This window comes from Trachemys scripta, chromosome 16, assembly GCF_013100865.1.
Source record: "Trachemys scripta elegans isolate TJP31775 chromosome 16, CAS_Tse_1.0, whole genome shotgun sequence".
Classification (NCBI taxonomy): domain Eukaryota; kingdom Metazoa; phylum Chordata; order Testudines; family Emydidae; genus Trachemys; species Trachemys scripta.
Window position 1 is genome coordinate 15,634,178 of NC_048313.1, and position 14,793 is coordinate 15,648,970.

The 14,793-nt window shown below is 54.1% G+C and overlaps 1 protein-coding gene across 2 annotated transcripts in view; it reads left to right on the plus strand.

Moving 5' to 3' along the window:
- The first annotated feature begins 14,372 nt into the window (after positions 1-14,372).
- Positions 14,373-14,793, plus strand: part of LDLR (low density lipoprotein receptor) — a 28,430-nt gene continuing 28,009 nt past the window's right edge. For both annotated transcript variants that reach the window (XM_034792293.1, XM_034792294.1), the window contains exon 1: positions 14,373-14,582. In XM_034792293.1, the coding sequence (XP_034648184.1) occupies positions 14,501-14,582 (82 nt within the window). In that variant the 5' untranslated portion in view covers positions 14,373-14,500. The remainder of the gene's footprint in view (positions 14,583-14,793) is intronic.

Sequence of the window (14,793 nt, forward strand, 5' to 3'; positions counted from 1 at the left end):
GCTGGAATTAACGGCACCGAACTCTGAGCTTGCCGTGTTTTGAAGACGCTGCCCTAGTTTTGCAATCCTGCAGCGGCTGCGTTAGGGCAGCGTTGCAACATAATGTTGGCATCCAAGTGCCTTAGCTTGCCTCCCCACCCCCAATATCACCCTGGCTAGGGGGTCCCTTCGGGGGTGCCGCCAGCTGGGACGATTCCAAGCAGCCGTGGGGTCAGGGCCCCACCCAAAGGTGGCTTAAGGCCCCTTTTGCTTGTACACAGCCCTCCAGAACTGGGGCAAATCCACCCCGCGGGCGGTGAGGGCCGTGCCATCAGCACACACCTAGAATCCTAGAAATGCAGGGCCGGGCCCCGAGGCCATGTGAGAAGAGGAGGCTGCACCTACCCAGGAGGGAGAACCGAACTCTGAATCTGAGCTGCCCTTTCCTAGAGACACATTCCAGAAAGCCCCTCCCGGCCCACAGCCCCTGCGCTCGCTCGGGGATGCCTTTCCTCGGAGCTGGCTCTGGGGAGGAGTCCGTCAGCACATCTCCTCCCTCCCTTTCCCCTGCGGCTCCCCAGCCAACCAGCGAAGGAGCAGGGAGGAGTCCCAGAGTGGCCTGATTTCTTTTTAAGGTAAACCTGACTCCTCGCCATGTAGACTTGGCTCCATTTTAGCAGCTGCCAGATTCCTCAAGTACAGCTGGGCCTCACTTCATGGACGTCAGCGACCTGAGAGCGCTGCTGGCGTTATGAACACGGGCAGCTCCACTCACTCGGTTACCGACCCAGCAGTGCGCAGGGGTCCCTGGGGTCAGCCGAGCGAGGTTCTCTGCCTTGAGATGATCACAACAGTCCCGTCTCGGCGTAAACGCTGGGGGTGACTGGGCCAAAGGGCCAGGAGCGGCGGGATCCCCATATCCAGGCAGCGCAGGATTCGCAAGCCCTGGGCTAGAGGAGGGCAGTGCAAACTTCCCGCCTCGGAGTGTGTGGAGCTGGCACACGTGAGCTCTAGCAGCCGTTCCCCAAGGCGCTGACTCCAGGCCACGGCCCTCGCTTGCTGAGGTCTGTTGTGCTGCTGCAAACCGCAGATAAATCCTGTGCCCTTCGGCCATTGTTATTGTTTGGGGTTCGTATCCCAGTCCGGTCTGGAAGCCTCCGCTGAAATCAGGGCCCCGTTGGGCCGGGAGTGGCCCAGACACACACTGAGGCGGTCCCTGACCCTGGGAGTTCACAGTCAAAATCAATGAGAGAAAGGAAGGACCATTCTCCCCATGGTACAGATGGGGAAACTGAGGCCCAGACCCTCAAAGGTATTTTGATGCCTTTGGGAATCGCTGTTTCGAGGGGAGTTAATCACTGAAATGCCTCGGAGGCTCCAGGCCTAGGTCGGGGGGGGAGCTGGAGTCAGAATTTCCCAGCTGGAGCCGTGTGGCAGTAGCTCTAAAGATCTGGGCCGAGACTTGCTCAGGGAGTCTGTGGCAACGCAGGGACTCGCACCCAGGTCTCCCAAGTGCTAGGGGACACCCTAACCATTGCACCTTCCTTCCTTCTGCCCCCCGCCCTCCGACCAACCCGCCTGGAACGCCCCCCCCCCAATGAGCGTTGCTACCGTTTGAGCTTCTCAGCAAGCTGCTTGATTTGGAGGCCGGGGTTACGCCAGCTCCTGGGAGCGCAGAATGGAAGCGACTGGAAATCCTACACCGCTGCAGCGCCCCCCATTCCAGGAAGGAGCCTTTTCTCTGCAGCCCGGTTCCCTTTGCAGCCTGCGAACCGTGAAGACACAAGCTGGGCTCATGTTGGTTTCGTGTGACCCGGGCCGTTGATGCTCAGTTACCCAGACACAAATGCACACAGACCCAGGAAACGGCGTCCCTCTGGGCCAGTGAGTTGAGGGTGGTCAGGCTGCCAGGAGAGATCTCTGGGAGGAAAACACTCCAGCAGGAAAAATAAACTCCGGCTACGTCAGCCTCAGGTGACCCTCCGGGTTGAGAAGGACCCGGGCTCAGGAAGGTTTTCACTGTAGCTTGCTTGGCTCAGAGGATGGGAACGAAGCCGGCTGGAAGCAAGTTAATTTCTTTCTCCGGTAAGGAAGTGACTAGTGTCAAAGCAATTCTCCCAGCTCTTAGCGTGGGTAGATCCTAAAGCACTTTACAAAGGGAGGGTCCATGTCATTATCCCCATCTTACGGGTGGGGAAACAGGCATGGAGAAACAAAATGACTTGCCCAAGGCCATGTGGTAGGCCTGGGCAGAGAACCCAGGTCTCCTTGAGTCCCCAGCCTGTGCTCTATCCACTAGACCATACTGTCTCCTTGTCTGCTATCCCTCCCTGGTGTGTTTAAACACCTATGGAGACTGCCAGCAGCTGCCTGCTGGAAGCAAAGCCGCCCCAGCCTGCGCCTTGCACCCACCTGGTGGTCCGTCTGCCATGGCCGCCCGGGGCATCTTACCGCCCGATCCTCCCCAGAGCTGCTAAGCTGTACCCGGGAAACCCGCTGAGCGGCGCGTGAGCCCAACGCTGCAGGGCCGGCGGAGGGGAACGCTTGCCAACACCTTGAAGCAGCATTGGGCAGGATCATCTGACCTCTGGGGCAGCCTGGCGGACTTTACCCCGCGGAATCCAGGGCCTGGCGTGGTGTTTAAGGAGAGCCAGCCGTGTGTTTGTTAGTAAATACGAGCTGTACTCTGGCTGCAAATAGACGTCCTGGCCAGGCGGATCTGGGGGCACCATGAGGCACTCCGCCTAGCCAATCGCACGCCTGGGAGAAACGCAAGACAACACGGTCCACTCCGGCAGGGCTCGTCTGCACTGGGAAATGGACCAGCAGCGCTTCCCTGGGCTAATTCTACCACTAGGGCTGTGCCGGCAGATCCCCCGTGGGGAGTTAGGGTGCCTGTCCAGTGAATTCATGGCACTGGGAAGCAGCGTAAGCTAGAATTATACTGCTGGTGAATTGTCCCGTGTAGATATTGTCTATTAGGTGCATTACGGTAGTGTCTAGGCACCCCAGTCATGGCCCAGGGTCCCTTGTGCCAGGGGCTGTGCATTATCTATTAGGTGCATTACGGTAGTGCCTAGGCACCCCAGTCATGGCCCAGGGCCCCAGGGTGCCAGGGGCTGTACAAACACAGAGCAAAAAGATGGGCCCTGCCCCAAAGAGCTTCCAGTCCAGGTCTCAGACAGCCGCCCGCTGGGTACGGATGGGCGGGCAGCCCAAGGAAACAACAGATGCTCTTGCCCAGGGTGATGGGCCGTGCTCAGCTGCGAATCCCCAGTGCAGGGGAGGGATTTGCAGGGGGCTAATGAGGTGCTTGGCGGGGGTTACGGAGAGCTGCCGAGGCTGGTTCGGAAAAGGTCCAGGCGGGCGCTGGAGGCTGGGATCAGGGACGGGTCGGAGATGGGCGTCGACAGCTCCGTGTCCGGGGAAATGAATCACACACCAAAACATGCAAATTATTGCAAAGAGAAATTCACCGGCTCAGATCCTGTCCTGTCTCCCAGGCTGGAAATCATCCGGGAGTTTGGCTCTGGGGCCTCGTTCCTCCCCCCGCCCCCCGCCCAGCATGCTGTGGGCTTTGAAGTGAGTTAAATCAGTGCCCGAGGCTGCAGGAACTCGAGTGGGCATCAGGTGCAGCGACAGCCCCTTTAAGGGCCCTGGACGCTGCTGGATTTTTGCCATTGTCTCTGCACCTTTTATGCCCTGAATGTCAGTGGCTACCGGTAGCCAGCACGATCCTGAACTTGCCCAGCAGAGACCAGGGAGGGCAGACAGAAGCCGCCCACGCTGCAAACCACTAGCTCTCATGGCTGCTAAGCGGCCCTGGCCTCCCATTCCAGCCGCCAGGGCCAGGCACTGGATGAAGGTCTGATAGGGAGGCCCGTTAGCTGGATCCCTGGGGGTTTGGGTCACAGGCTGCGCTCACAGCTGTGAGGACCCGATACTCAGCGCCTTGCACTAGCAAAGCCCGTGCGAGCCCTGGTTGCAGAAGCAATGCAGGACCAATCCCCAGCCTGGACTTGGGAACTGCGTCAACGCTGGGGTCCTTCCTCGGTGTCCAAACCAATGGGCTGGATTTCAACGGGCAGGAGGCGTCTATGTTTGCTTTGGAAGTGAATTGAGCTCAACTGCATGAAGGCCACTTTAAATCTGAGGGCTTGTTTACCCGGACACTTAGTCCATTGCAAGCTGGGGTGTGAATCTACCCCGTGGTACCGGGCCGTGCACTGGCTGTCTGGCCGCGGCTGCTGCGTAAACGGTTCCTGGGCTTTGATCTGAGCCACTTTGAAATGGGAGTAGCTCAAAGCGCGCTTGGGAGCTGTTAGCACACGGACACAGCGTCCGAGCAGACACTGAATGCGCGGCAGACTAGATTGGGATAGGAGCACACCCCGCTTGCCACGAACTCACTGTCCGTGTAGACAAGCCCTGAATGAGTGTCCACACTGGAGTTAATGTGATTTAACTCTTTACATTCACACCAGCGGTGAATTTGGATTTGTTCCCCCCAAGTGCTGGAGGGTAGACAAAGCCCTACTTTAATTTTTAAACATCAAAGCTGCTCCTCACTCAGATTGTTGGGGCCCTGGGCACAAAGCTACGGTGCCTGGACCATAATCCGGCCCTGCCCCGTCTCAGCCATTTCAGAGAGCACTTTGGAAGCAGTTACGGGCACGAATCTTCTAATAGAAGGAACGAGGAATAAAGAGCAGGGAACAGACGAAAAGAGTCCTGCCCCTTGCCTCTGCTTCCCCAGGAGTTGAGCAGTCAGTGCACGGTTTTCTGGGGTGCCAGCTCTCAGATTTTCATTGCCAGTCTCGTGATATTTGGTGTCAGCTCCTGGAGTCAGGTGATTTTTTTTTTTTTTTTGCCTGAGATTTGCAGCTTTCGTTTAAAAAATATCATCCTGCTCTCTGTGGTTTCAGAGAAAAACTTGCAAACGTGACCCCTCTCCTGGCTCAGAACCCACACGGCAAATGGGAAGAAACCAAATCATACGTTTTGGGAAGATCTCATGATTTTTCTAGCCATTCGCCTGAGTGTTTTTTGAGGCCGGATTTGTGAGTTTTGTGAGCTTGGCAGTGCTGCTGTTAGAATGAATGATTGCCGTGGCAGCTGTGAAGGGTTTGGGGGGATGTCATGGCCGGGGCGGGAGCCTGTTAGTCATTGGGGGCTTGTCATACAACGGGGAAGCAGCCAGGAATTCTGGGTCCCAAAAGAGGCAAGGGAGAATTTCCTTTGCTAATTGTTTAATGCAGATCCCCCTGGCCTCTAAAGACCCCACTTCACAACTTCAAAGTGGGCCCAGTAGAATTCTATTCTATCTGCACCAGTAAAGACCAGTTTTTCTACATAACTCCCTTTGCCTTGTTCCCCGGGGGAGAGGGGAGGCTGCCCTCCTGGCCATACATCAGGAATTGAACCTGGGATCTGCAGCTGCTGGGGCCTGTAATGACTCGTAGGATCTGTGGACTGACAGAGGGGGACTCACCCGCATGGGGTACGCATGTGTGGCCAGATCACCCGGAGATAGCTGGACGACCCTGAGGCGGGCTCTCTTACGGAGACACCCACGTACATAATGTGTGTTACAGGCAGACAATCTGACACCCCTGGCCTTGAAGAGAACGGCAGTGAAATTCGGGGCCAGGCTCTCTGCCGTGACGCATGGTGCAGCCGGAGCTGTCAAGGTCTCCTGGACCCGGTGGCGTCCACGCTCCTGTCTCCCTGTAAACCGCGTGATCCTGCAGGCTGATGAATGCGGCGGCTTGAGTCCTCCTCGCACAACACGAAATATCTCCGTGGTTCTAGGCTCATTCCCTTCCCCGGGGCCCTGCTGAGACACCAGTGGAGGGTCTGTCCCACGACGGGAGCTTGGAGAGTTTAAGTGGGGCCTCTACTGCCTGTTGGGCAGGGTTTGCCCAGCGCTGTGCCACGGGCCGGCAGCCGAAAGGCCGCACCTGCCTTAGAACTGGGACATCTTGCCGCCAGCTCCTCTTTCCTCGAGATGTGTAGCCCCCGCGCCCAACGGCGCCAGCTGAGCCAAACCTGCCGTATGGTGTGTTGGCTTTGACGCCCACGTGAACCGCAGCAGAAGAGTTTTATGATCTGTAGCGTGGTTCTCAGCCCAATCAGCACACAGCTGGCGCCCATGTGACATCCTCCGGGCCATCCAGGCAGTAAACACACTGTGTGGATGTGGTTGAGAACCACTGGTCTGTAGGAACGTCCACCCGAGGATCGCAAAGCACTTGCCAAGCATGAATGAATTTAGCCTTAAGCCAGCCCTGTGAGGCTGTTACTACTCGTCCTCATTTAACACATGGGGAAACTGAGGCACGGCAGCGGCCGTGATGTGCCGAAGGGCGCACAATAGTAGAACTCTTGGTGGCTGCAGCTCTTCCCCCGCCCCCTTTGGCCCCCCAGCCTGCTGCTCGCGTTAGCAATCACGTGGCAGCGAGGCCCAAAACAGCTGCTGGCGGGTTAAGTCCAGCTGATTCATTGTCGCACCGGGGAGAACCTCGGAGGAGAATCGCCTGTTCGTTGTCAGTCCTGGAGCCGGTCGCTGTGGTTACCGAATACCGGACGGCAAGCCATGGTGGGAATCCTGGGAATGGTTCTTAGGTTGCAATTCACATTTGGCATCACTTTGGTGAAAGTCTCGCTGGTATCGTCTTCGAGTTGGTGGGATCATCTCGTTTGACCTGCGTCGCACATGGGGCTGCCCTGAATTACTTCCTGGGTGAACTAGCACAGATCTTAGACTGGAGGAGTGTCAAGACCAGGGCCACCTGTATTGTCCTGTGCTCATCTGGTGCCTCACACAAGGGGTCCTGAGCCGCTACCCTATTGATAGTCTTTGAAGTTCTCTCCCTGTTTGCATCGTCACCCGCTCGAAATACAGCTCTCAGTTAACGCGCTGTTAACACTGCAAACCTTCCTGTGCAGGTTTTAAACACCGTGTGCCCGAAATCCCGAGGGCTTGCGTCTCCTCACACATTGGTTTACCCTGGGGTAACTCCAGTGACCGAAGAAGAGTGACTCCTGACCTACACCCATGTCAAAGAGGGTAAAATCAGGCCCAAAGTCCTCAAGGAGGCTGCCAAATAAGGAGACTCTAAGATAAGGATTGGGGATAATTGCGGCTTTTTAATTTCTCCTCATTCAGAAGCTGTTCTATCCCCCCAATTACTTTTGTTGGCCTTCTCTATACTTTTTCCAATTTTAATATCTCTTTTTTTGTGAGGGGGCAACCAGATCTGCATCTGCATGCAACGTCCAAGATGTGGGCGTACCAGGGATTTACAGAGAGGCATTATGATATTTGATAACAACACTGTTAATGCACCTATTCATTTTGTGGCGTTTGCTGTATCTTTATAATTATTACTGTTTGTCACCGATCCCCTGAATTCTGTTGCTCTGTACATGAGTAGTGGGCGCTTTCGACAGCCCTAGGATGTTGTGTAATAACAAAGATATATGACGCTCCCCAAAATAGATTTGTTTTGCAAACCACAGGCAGACACAGAAAGGATGTGCAAAGAAAAACCACTCCCATAAAAACTCTGAAATCAACGAACAGAACAACACTTCACCAGGGGAAAGAACATTCCTGTCCATTTCACTCTTTTGGCCACACCTGCAGCAGTGTGTGCGAAGCCGGGACTGTCCTGACCCTCCCCGGGGCCGGAGGGGCAGGGATGCAGCCCCTGATGCCACTTAGATTGTCCACAAGAGTCTGCAGCATCTGTGTTTGCTGCCGGAGAAGCCCCGTTATGTCCTGGTGCAACTCCCTCTGCTCTCCTTTTCTGGCCACTCGCTGACCTGCTTAGGGTGACCAGATAGCAAGTGTAAAAAATCAGGATAGGGTGTGGGGGGTAATAGGTGCCTATGTAAGGAAAAAAAACAAAATCAAGACTGTTCCTATAAAATCGGGATATCTGGTCACCCTGGACCTGCTGCAGTGCACAGCCCCCGCTTGCTCCCGCGCTCTGTGACCCCTGGGCAGTGGAGTTCAAGACTGTGGCCAGAGCGTTCAGTGTCGGGCATTGTGGGACAGCTGCTGGAGGACTGTTAAGGTTGCCATAGGTCATGCAGCGTCTACGCTCGTACGGCGTCAATCTCAGTGTGTCGGCCACGGCCCAGTGGTGCTCGGGGAGGTCGTGTTCCTGCGCTGGCACTGGTGGCAAACAAATCTAAGTGCAGATGCGAGCCCAGCTCGGTCGACGCAAAGCAGCTTACGTTGACCTAACTTTTTGTAGAGTAGATCAGACAGGCTTCAGTGCCATTGGGAGCAGCCTGCTTTCTCTCTCTCTGGTTACTGGGCATGCTCGGTCTAGAATCTAAGCGATCAAGGCGTGTTACGTTGCAACCTCCCAGCAAGACTGTTTGATGTTTGGTTCTAATTTATCTGTGTGTGTACCGTGAAACACACCCCCAATGAGGCTATTAAACCCCCCAGCCATGCTTGTATGATGCACGTCTCCTCCTCCTCCAGCCTGTCTGTGTCTCCTACATCTTGGGTTGGGTTGTTAGTCAGGATAGCAAGCTGTTCGGGACAGGGATTGTCATTCTGTTTGCACAACGCCTTGCCCAATGAGGCCCTGTTGCGTGATCGGGCCCTCTGGCAGTTGCTGTAATGCAACTGAAAAAGAAATCCCCATTAAACCCTCAAAGGCGGTGTCTTAACATTGATTCAGAATCACCGGTTTCACTCACCTCAGATGGAGTCCCCAAATCACAGTGGCTTATGGTGAACCTCTTGGGGGTGGGAGGCTGGCTCTGCATTGCTGCGCTGTGCCTCAGTTTCCCCATTTATAAAATGGGGATAATGATACTGACCTCAGTAAAGCACTTTGGGCTGGATTGACAAAGGGATTTAGGTGCCCAATGGGATTTAGGTGCCAAAATAAATTTTTGGAGCTGGGCCTTTTGAAATCTACTGATGAAAAGTGCTAGATTAAAAACTAGGGCTTTTTATTAATATGGACCAGTGCCTTCATAGCCCACCAGCTCCCTTAGTGACCAGCTGGAGTGCTAGACCCCTAGGGCTCAGTCAACTCTTCGGGCTGTTACTAGCTGACACCCTAAAATGGATTTGTCAAAGATCATTCAACCCCAAGAGGATTTTAGGTTTCTTAGAACATCGAGGCCCCATCTAAGCTCTGGCACGATGCTGCTGTAGCATCGTATTGTAGCTTCTTCCTCTAGCAATGGAAGGGGGTTTTCCGTCAATCTAGCGGTGTCTACCCCATGGTCAGGACAGCTCCAGTGCTCGGGGGTGAATTTACAATGTCAACCTCGCTTCTGAGTGTAGGCGAGGGTTTCAAGTTTAGACGGTGCAGAATTAAGGGCCCCGCCTCTCCAGCTGGGGATAACAAAATTCTTTGTCTGTTTACATTTGACGAGGTTGGTTGGCACCTGTATGCGCTAATGTACCAAAGAGTAAATAACACTCATCTTCCCACCCGCCAGCAGAGCCACTGTTACTGAACAGACAGATCCCAAATGGGCCGTTTTCCTCTGGGCAATTTCTTGGTCCTGTTAGTGGTGCCAGCTGCAATGTTGCATGCATGTCATGTGTGGCCATGTGATGTTCCCAAGGGGGCTGATCAAAGGGGTTGTCTTCAAATAACGTCCTTTTCCTTCCACGATTTTGCTAAGTGACTTTGGAGTCTGTCACAGTCTGGTCAATTTCTGTCCAGATAAAATATTTTCACGCTATCACTGGAAAACTTCAAGGGAGCATTTCTGGGACAGATCAGTGGCAAAAAAATAGAGGTAACTTTGGCCCCTACTTTCCCTCAAAACCAAACACAATCGAACTCTCAGGATCGTTTAGCTCCTAGCGTCCAGGTTTTGATTTAAAAGACAAGGGTGAGAATTGTAGTGCATCTTTTAGCTGGATTTGACAGCTCTAGTTTGGGCTGCTTCCCCTGCACATCACACCCTGCCCCGTGTCCCGTTATCCGTGGTCCCGCGAACGCGGCCCTTATATGAAATCAGGCCGGAGTCCTTTGCACACGGCTGTGGAAAGCTGCCGCGTTCGCTTGCTGGAGACGGGACCGCAAGAAGGGATGCAAGATGTGATCACAACCTGCAGTGCTGCTCTTTTTTCCTGTGGGGATAAGATCTGCCATGTTCCCTCACCCAGTCTCTTGCAGTGGGGCGACTGGCTGCTTTCAGGGGCCGCGCCCTGTATGGTGTGATCCCTCTTGAACCAGTTTCTCTGGGTTTTTGCTCCCATCGAAGGCCAGGAATATTGCTCAGTTGGGAGTCTTAGCTGAGGAGGAGTGGAAGCCATGATTAGCTCTGAGGTTGCGACAGCCAAGGGCCGTGTTATCCGGAAAAGCGCATCTGGGAGAAATACCTGACATCAGTGCCAGGTGATTCTCACTTTCATCAGCAGTAGAATATGGGAAGGGTAAATGGCTGTCATCAAGCATGGGTCAATTACAGAGCTGGTATAAAGACAGAGGTGCTAACCACCCTTCTCTAAGGCTAAAGGGGAGGAGCACTTAAGCCCCTTTGTGTAGTGATATCTGGAGCCAATAGAAGCCAACGGCCAAGGCAATTGGTTGCATGCCAAAGCCTGAGTGGAATTAAACCATGTGGGCTGAGGGGTTTCCCAAGGGACTGATTGCAAACACAGGGGGTAGGAGAAAGGGGGAGTTGCTTGGCAAGCTGTGTGCCTGAGGGAGAAAGCCAGCAGGCAGCGAGAAAAGCAGTTGTGAGCACGTCCCTGAGACAGGGCGGAGGGACAGAGCTCCTTGGGACACAGGACTGGCTAGAGGCAGGCTTGGAAATAGCGAGCCAGGAAACTGCCTGCTGTCGTTTGTTTGTTTCTACTGTGATCAAGGAAACAGGACTTTGTGTGCATATGGAGTCAGGACTTTGTGCATTCCGTGTAAATAAACAGGAGTGCACCAAAGAACTACCTGACTCGTAGCATCAGTTTTTCCTCCACATGGAAACAAGCCTGGCAGTGCTTAACCACTTGGGCCAAAGGGAAGTGCTAGCAACAGAAATATTGTATAACTACAACGGCTGGCGCAGCAGAGCCGGCGTGCACCTCGGAACCAGGTGCTGGACGTTGGCGATAGGCTAACACGCAGGTTGATTTGGTCTCGTCTCACCAGCCACCCCCACCAAATCCCCCGGGGGCTGACAGAATGAGAGAGCGCTCTGCCCTCGCTGTGTGCTGGGGAGGACCGCCCTTCTTCGGCGAAACCCGCTGCTTAGTGGGTGCTGAAGTACTTTGCTGACCCGCGGCCTATATGACTGGAGAAGGTGCAGGGCAATGGAGAAATCTAGCCAGTGTCGCTCTGTTTCCCTACCCCTTGCATTCTCAGTCTCTCTCTCCCTTCCCGTGGGCTTGTCCCTGCCTTCTCGCAGTGCCTCTTTCTGCATCACTGACCTCGAGGCCTGCTCTGCGCACGAGTTTGTACCAGTACAACTATTGCAGCCAGCGGTGGGATTTTTCTTTTGACTCCTCTAGTATAATTTTATTGATTTATTAGGCATATTATGGTTGCACCAAAGAGCCCCAGTCATGGAGCAGGACCCCACTGTGCTGGGTTCTGTACAAACCTAGAACAAAAAAGATGGTCCCTATTCATTATACCTGCATCGCCTCTCGCGTGGATGTGGTGATCTCAGTAGAATTGAGGCACAGAGAAATTAAGCTACTAGCTCAAGCTCTCTCAGGAAGTCTGTAGCAGAGGACGGACTTGAATCCAGGCCTTCTGAATCTACGCCAGCTCCCTAGCCTCTAGCCCCGTGGGTTTTGAAATCCGCTCTTGTATTACCTCAGTTCCTCTGCACTGTCTGGCACTGTGGTAGTTCTCAGCTCCTAGGCCCTCATGGCTCTCACGTGGCAGCCAAAGAATGTCATTAGTAGGAGTGAGTGAAAACTGGATTTCTCGGTGTGTTGGCAATTTGGAGAAGTCAAAAGAGAAACTGTTCTGGGCCAAACGACATTTCGTTTTGGACAAAATCAACGTTTCGATTCTGAGCATTTTAAAATGTTTTTGGATTAAAAACTAAACCTCAGAAAAGGACAGCTTGAAAGTAAGACTCATTTCAGCCTGAAACGTCCGGATGTTTCATTATGAAAATAGCCAGACCGCATTTCGCGTTTTCTGAAATTTGAAAACTTTTTTTCCAAAACAAAAATTTCAGCAAAACCGACGCATAGTTGGAAAACGTTTTGGTGTCGCTGAAGCTGCATTTTTTGCCAAATAAAAGGTTGGTGGAAGTGATTTCATCTAGTCCTAGTTATCAGCTCTCCTGCAAACCGCTGCATACTCCTGGCTGCGTTTGTTCCCATGGGAATGGCCTTCGGCATGCGGCAAGTGAGGCAAGGTCCTTTTAAAACAATTAAAATAACCCAGTGAGGCGCTAATTCTCACCGTGGACTCCGTACAGCCAGCTGTTTTCTGCCAGAATTTGACTCCAGCACCCAAAGAGGCAGACAGTGTCAGGGGCCGAAGAAAGAAAAGGCCCTGCATTGAACTGAAACTTGGAGACAGGGACGGGGAAAAAACTGGACAAAACGTAAGAAAATGAGAGTCAAAGCAAAACAGCAACCCCTAAAGAAATAGTGTCACAGTGTAAAATCCCGTGTAGAACTGCCAGTCACCAGCCCCCGAGGAATCGAGAGAGAGAATGAAAGTAACGGTGCATCAGGAAATCGCAGTCACAAAATATAACAGTGAATGATTTGAAAAGAGGGAGAGAGATCAAAGAACATTTCAATATGTTTATGCTTCTTGCTACAGCTCGAGTGCTTCACATCGGCCTCAGTCACTATCGCACCTCCCTCTGTGAATAGTAAATGTCGGACATTTCTACAATCCCTTTCCTTCCCACGGATCCCAAAGCACTTTAACAAACTCAGAAAGACAGGCCGGGATTCCCTGTGTGCCCCAGGGAACCGCCGCTGTCTTGTAACCCGCAGCGACGCTCCATGAGCGTTAGATTCTTGCCCAGCCCCACCTTGGCTGGAAACTGTAACTCCTAGAACCCACCACTGAAAGTTTACAGCCTGAGGCCGCTCAGGGGACCTTTAAGCCAAGGTAAAATGATGAGAACCGAGGGGATTGGTGCAAACCCGGGTTCCTGCACCCCCAGAAAAAGCTCTAGATCTCAGCTTCCCCGCAGTGGGTGGGGAATGGCTCTGAAAAGCCGGGGGGCATGTGCCTGCCGCAGCGTCCCCCACAGAATCACTGGGCCTGGGTCTCTCTTACTCCAGTTTTTACATCAGTGTAAGTCCACTGACTTTGGGGGAGTTACGACGGATCTACGCGGCTGGACGTGCCGAGAGAATCGGGCCTGGTGTTTCTTTGGGAATATCTCCGTGCCGGCTGCCTCCCCCTAGAAGAGCGAGCATCAAGGCCCCAGGCCAGGCCCTGGATTTCTAGCATGGCATTATCTAGATTTCAGCAGAGGCAGGAGAATTACTCAGTTTTACTTCATGCTCTTAGCACATCGAGAAAGCAACCACAGCCCTGGATTACAAGCAGAGGGTAGGGAATGCAACCCCCCTGGGGTTCCTGACTGGCCCCTCACACGGTCGGACTAGGTGGGGCTGGGCTGGGATTACCTAGCGCAGGGGGCAGCAGCCTTTCAGAATTGGGGTGCTGGGTCTTCATCTATTCACGCCGATTTAAGGTGTCGCGTGCCAGTCATACATTGTAACCTTTTTAGAAGGTCTCTTTCTATAAGCCTATAATATAGAACTCAACTATTGTGTGTAAAGTAAATAAGGTTTTTAAAATGTTTAAGAAGCTTCATTTAAAGCTAAATTAAAACGCAGAACCCGGTGGCCAGGACCCGGGCAGTGTGAGTGCCACTGCAAATCAGCTCGCGTGCCGCCTTCGGCACCCGTGCCATAGGTTGCCTACCCCTGACCTAGTGTGAGCCTCTGAATTGAAGGCTCTTTTATTGAGTTTGTGCCACCCCCCTTATTCCTAAATCAGTCTTAGGGCTCGGCTGTATTCCTACAGCGCTGGGCCGCTGGGGAAACCAAAGCACTTTGCTAGCAGGAGTAAGACACCAACATTGCAAATTCACTCCTTGATTTGTAGCTATTGGACTAGGGGGGATCAGCTGAGACCCGGGGGCTGGTTCGGGGGCCATCAAGACAGGCCATTACCAGGGCTTGTGTTAGTAAATGCCCCAGCCAGGGGAAAACACGGTCCCCACCCTTGTGTGGCCGGGGAGGGAGGCGCACAGCACCTGCCCCAAGGCCAGGCTGAGGGTGTGTGTGTGTGGGGGTGTGTGTGGAAAGGGTTAAGCCGCCTATGTCACATCGTGCGTTCCCAGCTCCTCCCCCGCCTGTGATGTGGAGCGGTTTGAAAATCACCCCACTTTAAACCCCTCCCCTCGGCAGCCCAGTGAAAGGCCATGACTCCAGCCCCACATGCGTTTGCAATCAGACCGGGATTAAAGCGTACCGGGGCGGGCTGCAGCCTGGGACCCCACGCGAGACGGACAGGCGCCCCCGGGGGAAGCGAGCATGGCACGGGCACGGGCAGGGGTCGCCGCCTCGCTGCTGGCTCTGGGGCTACTCGTCCTGCGTGGAACCGCTGCGAGCTCAGGGTAGAGCCCGCGTGGGTGGGGGGGGGGCCCCAAAGGGCCCCGATCAGCTGCAACTTGGGGGTGGCAGCGCCCCTGGGGAGCACGTGGGGCGCTTGGCTGGGGGGGTCTGGCTCGGTCTGGGGGTTCTTGTTGCTCCAGGGGCGGGGGGGGAAAGGGGGTGACTGGGCGGTTCCACAGTGTGATGTGCAGCTTGGAGCCCCCCCCCCCCCC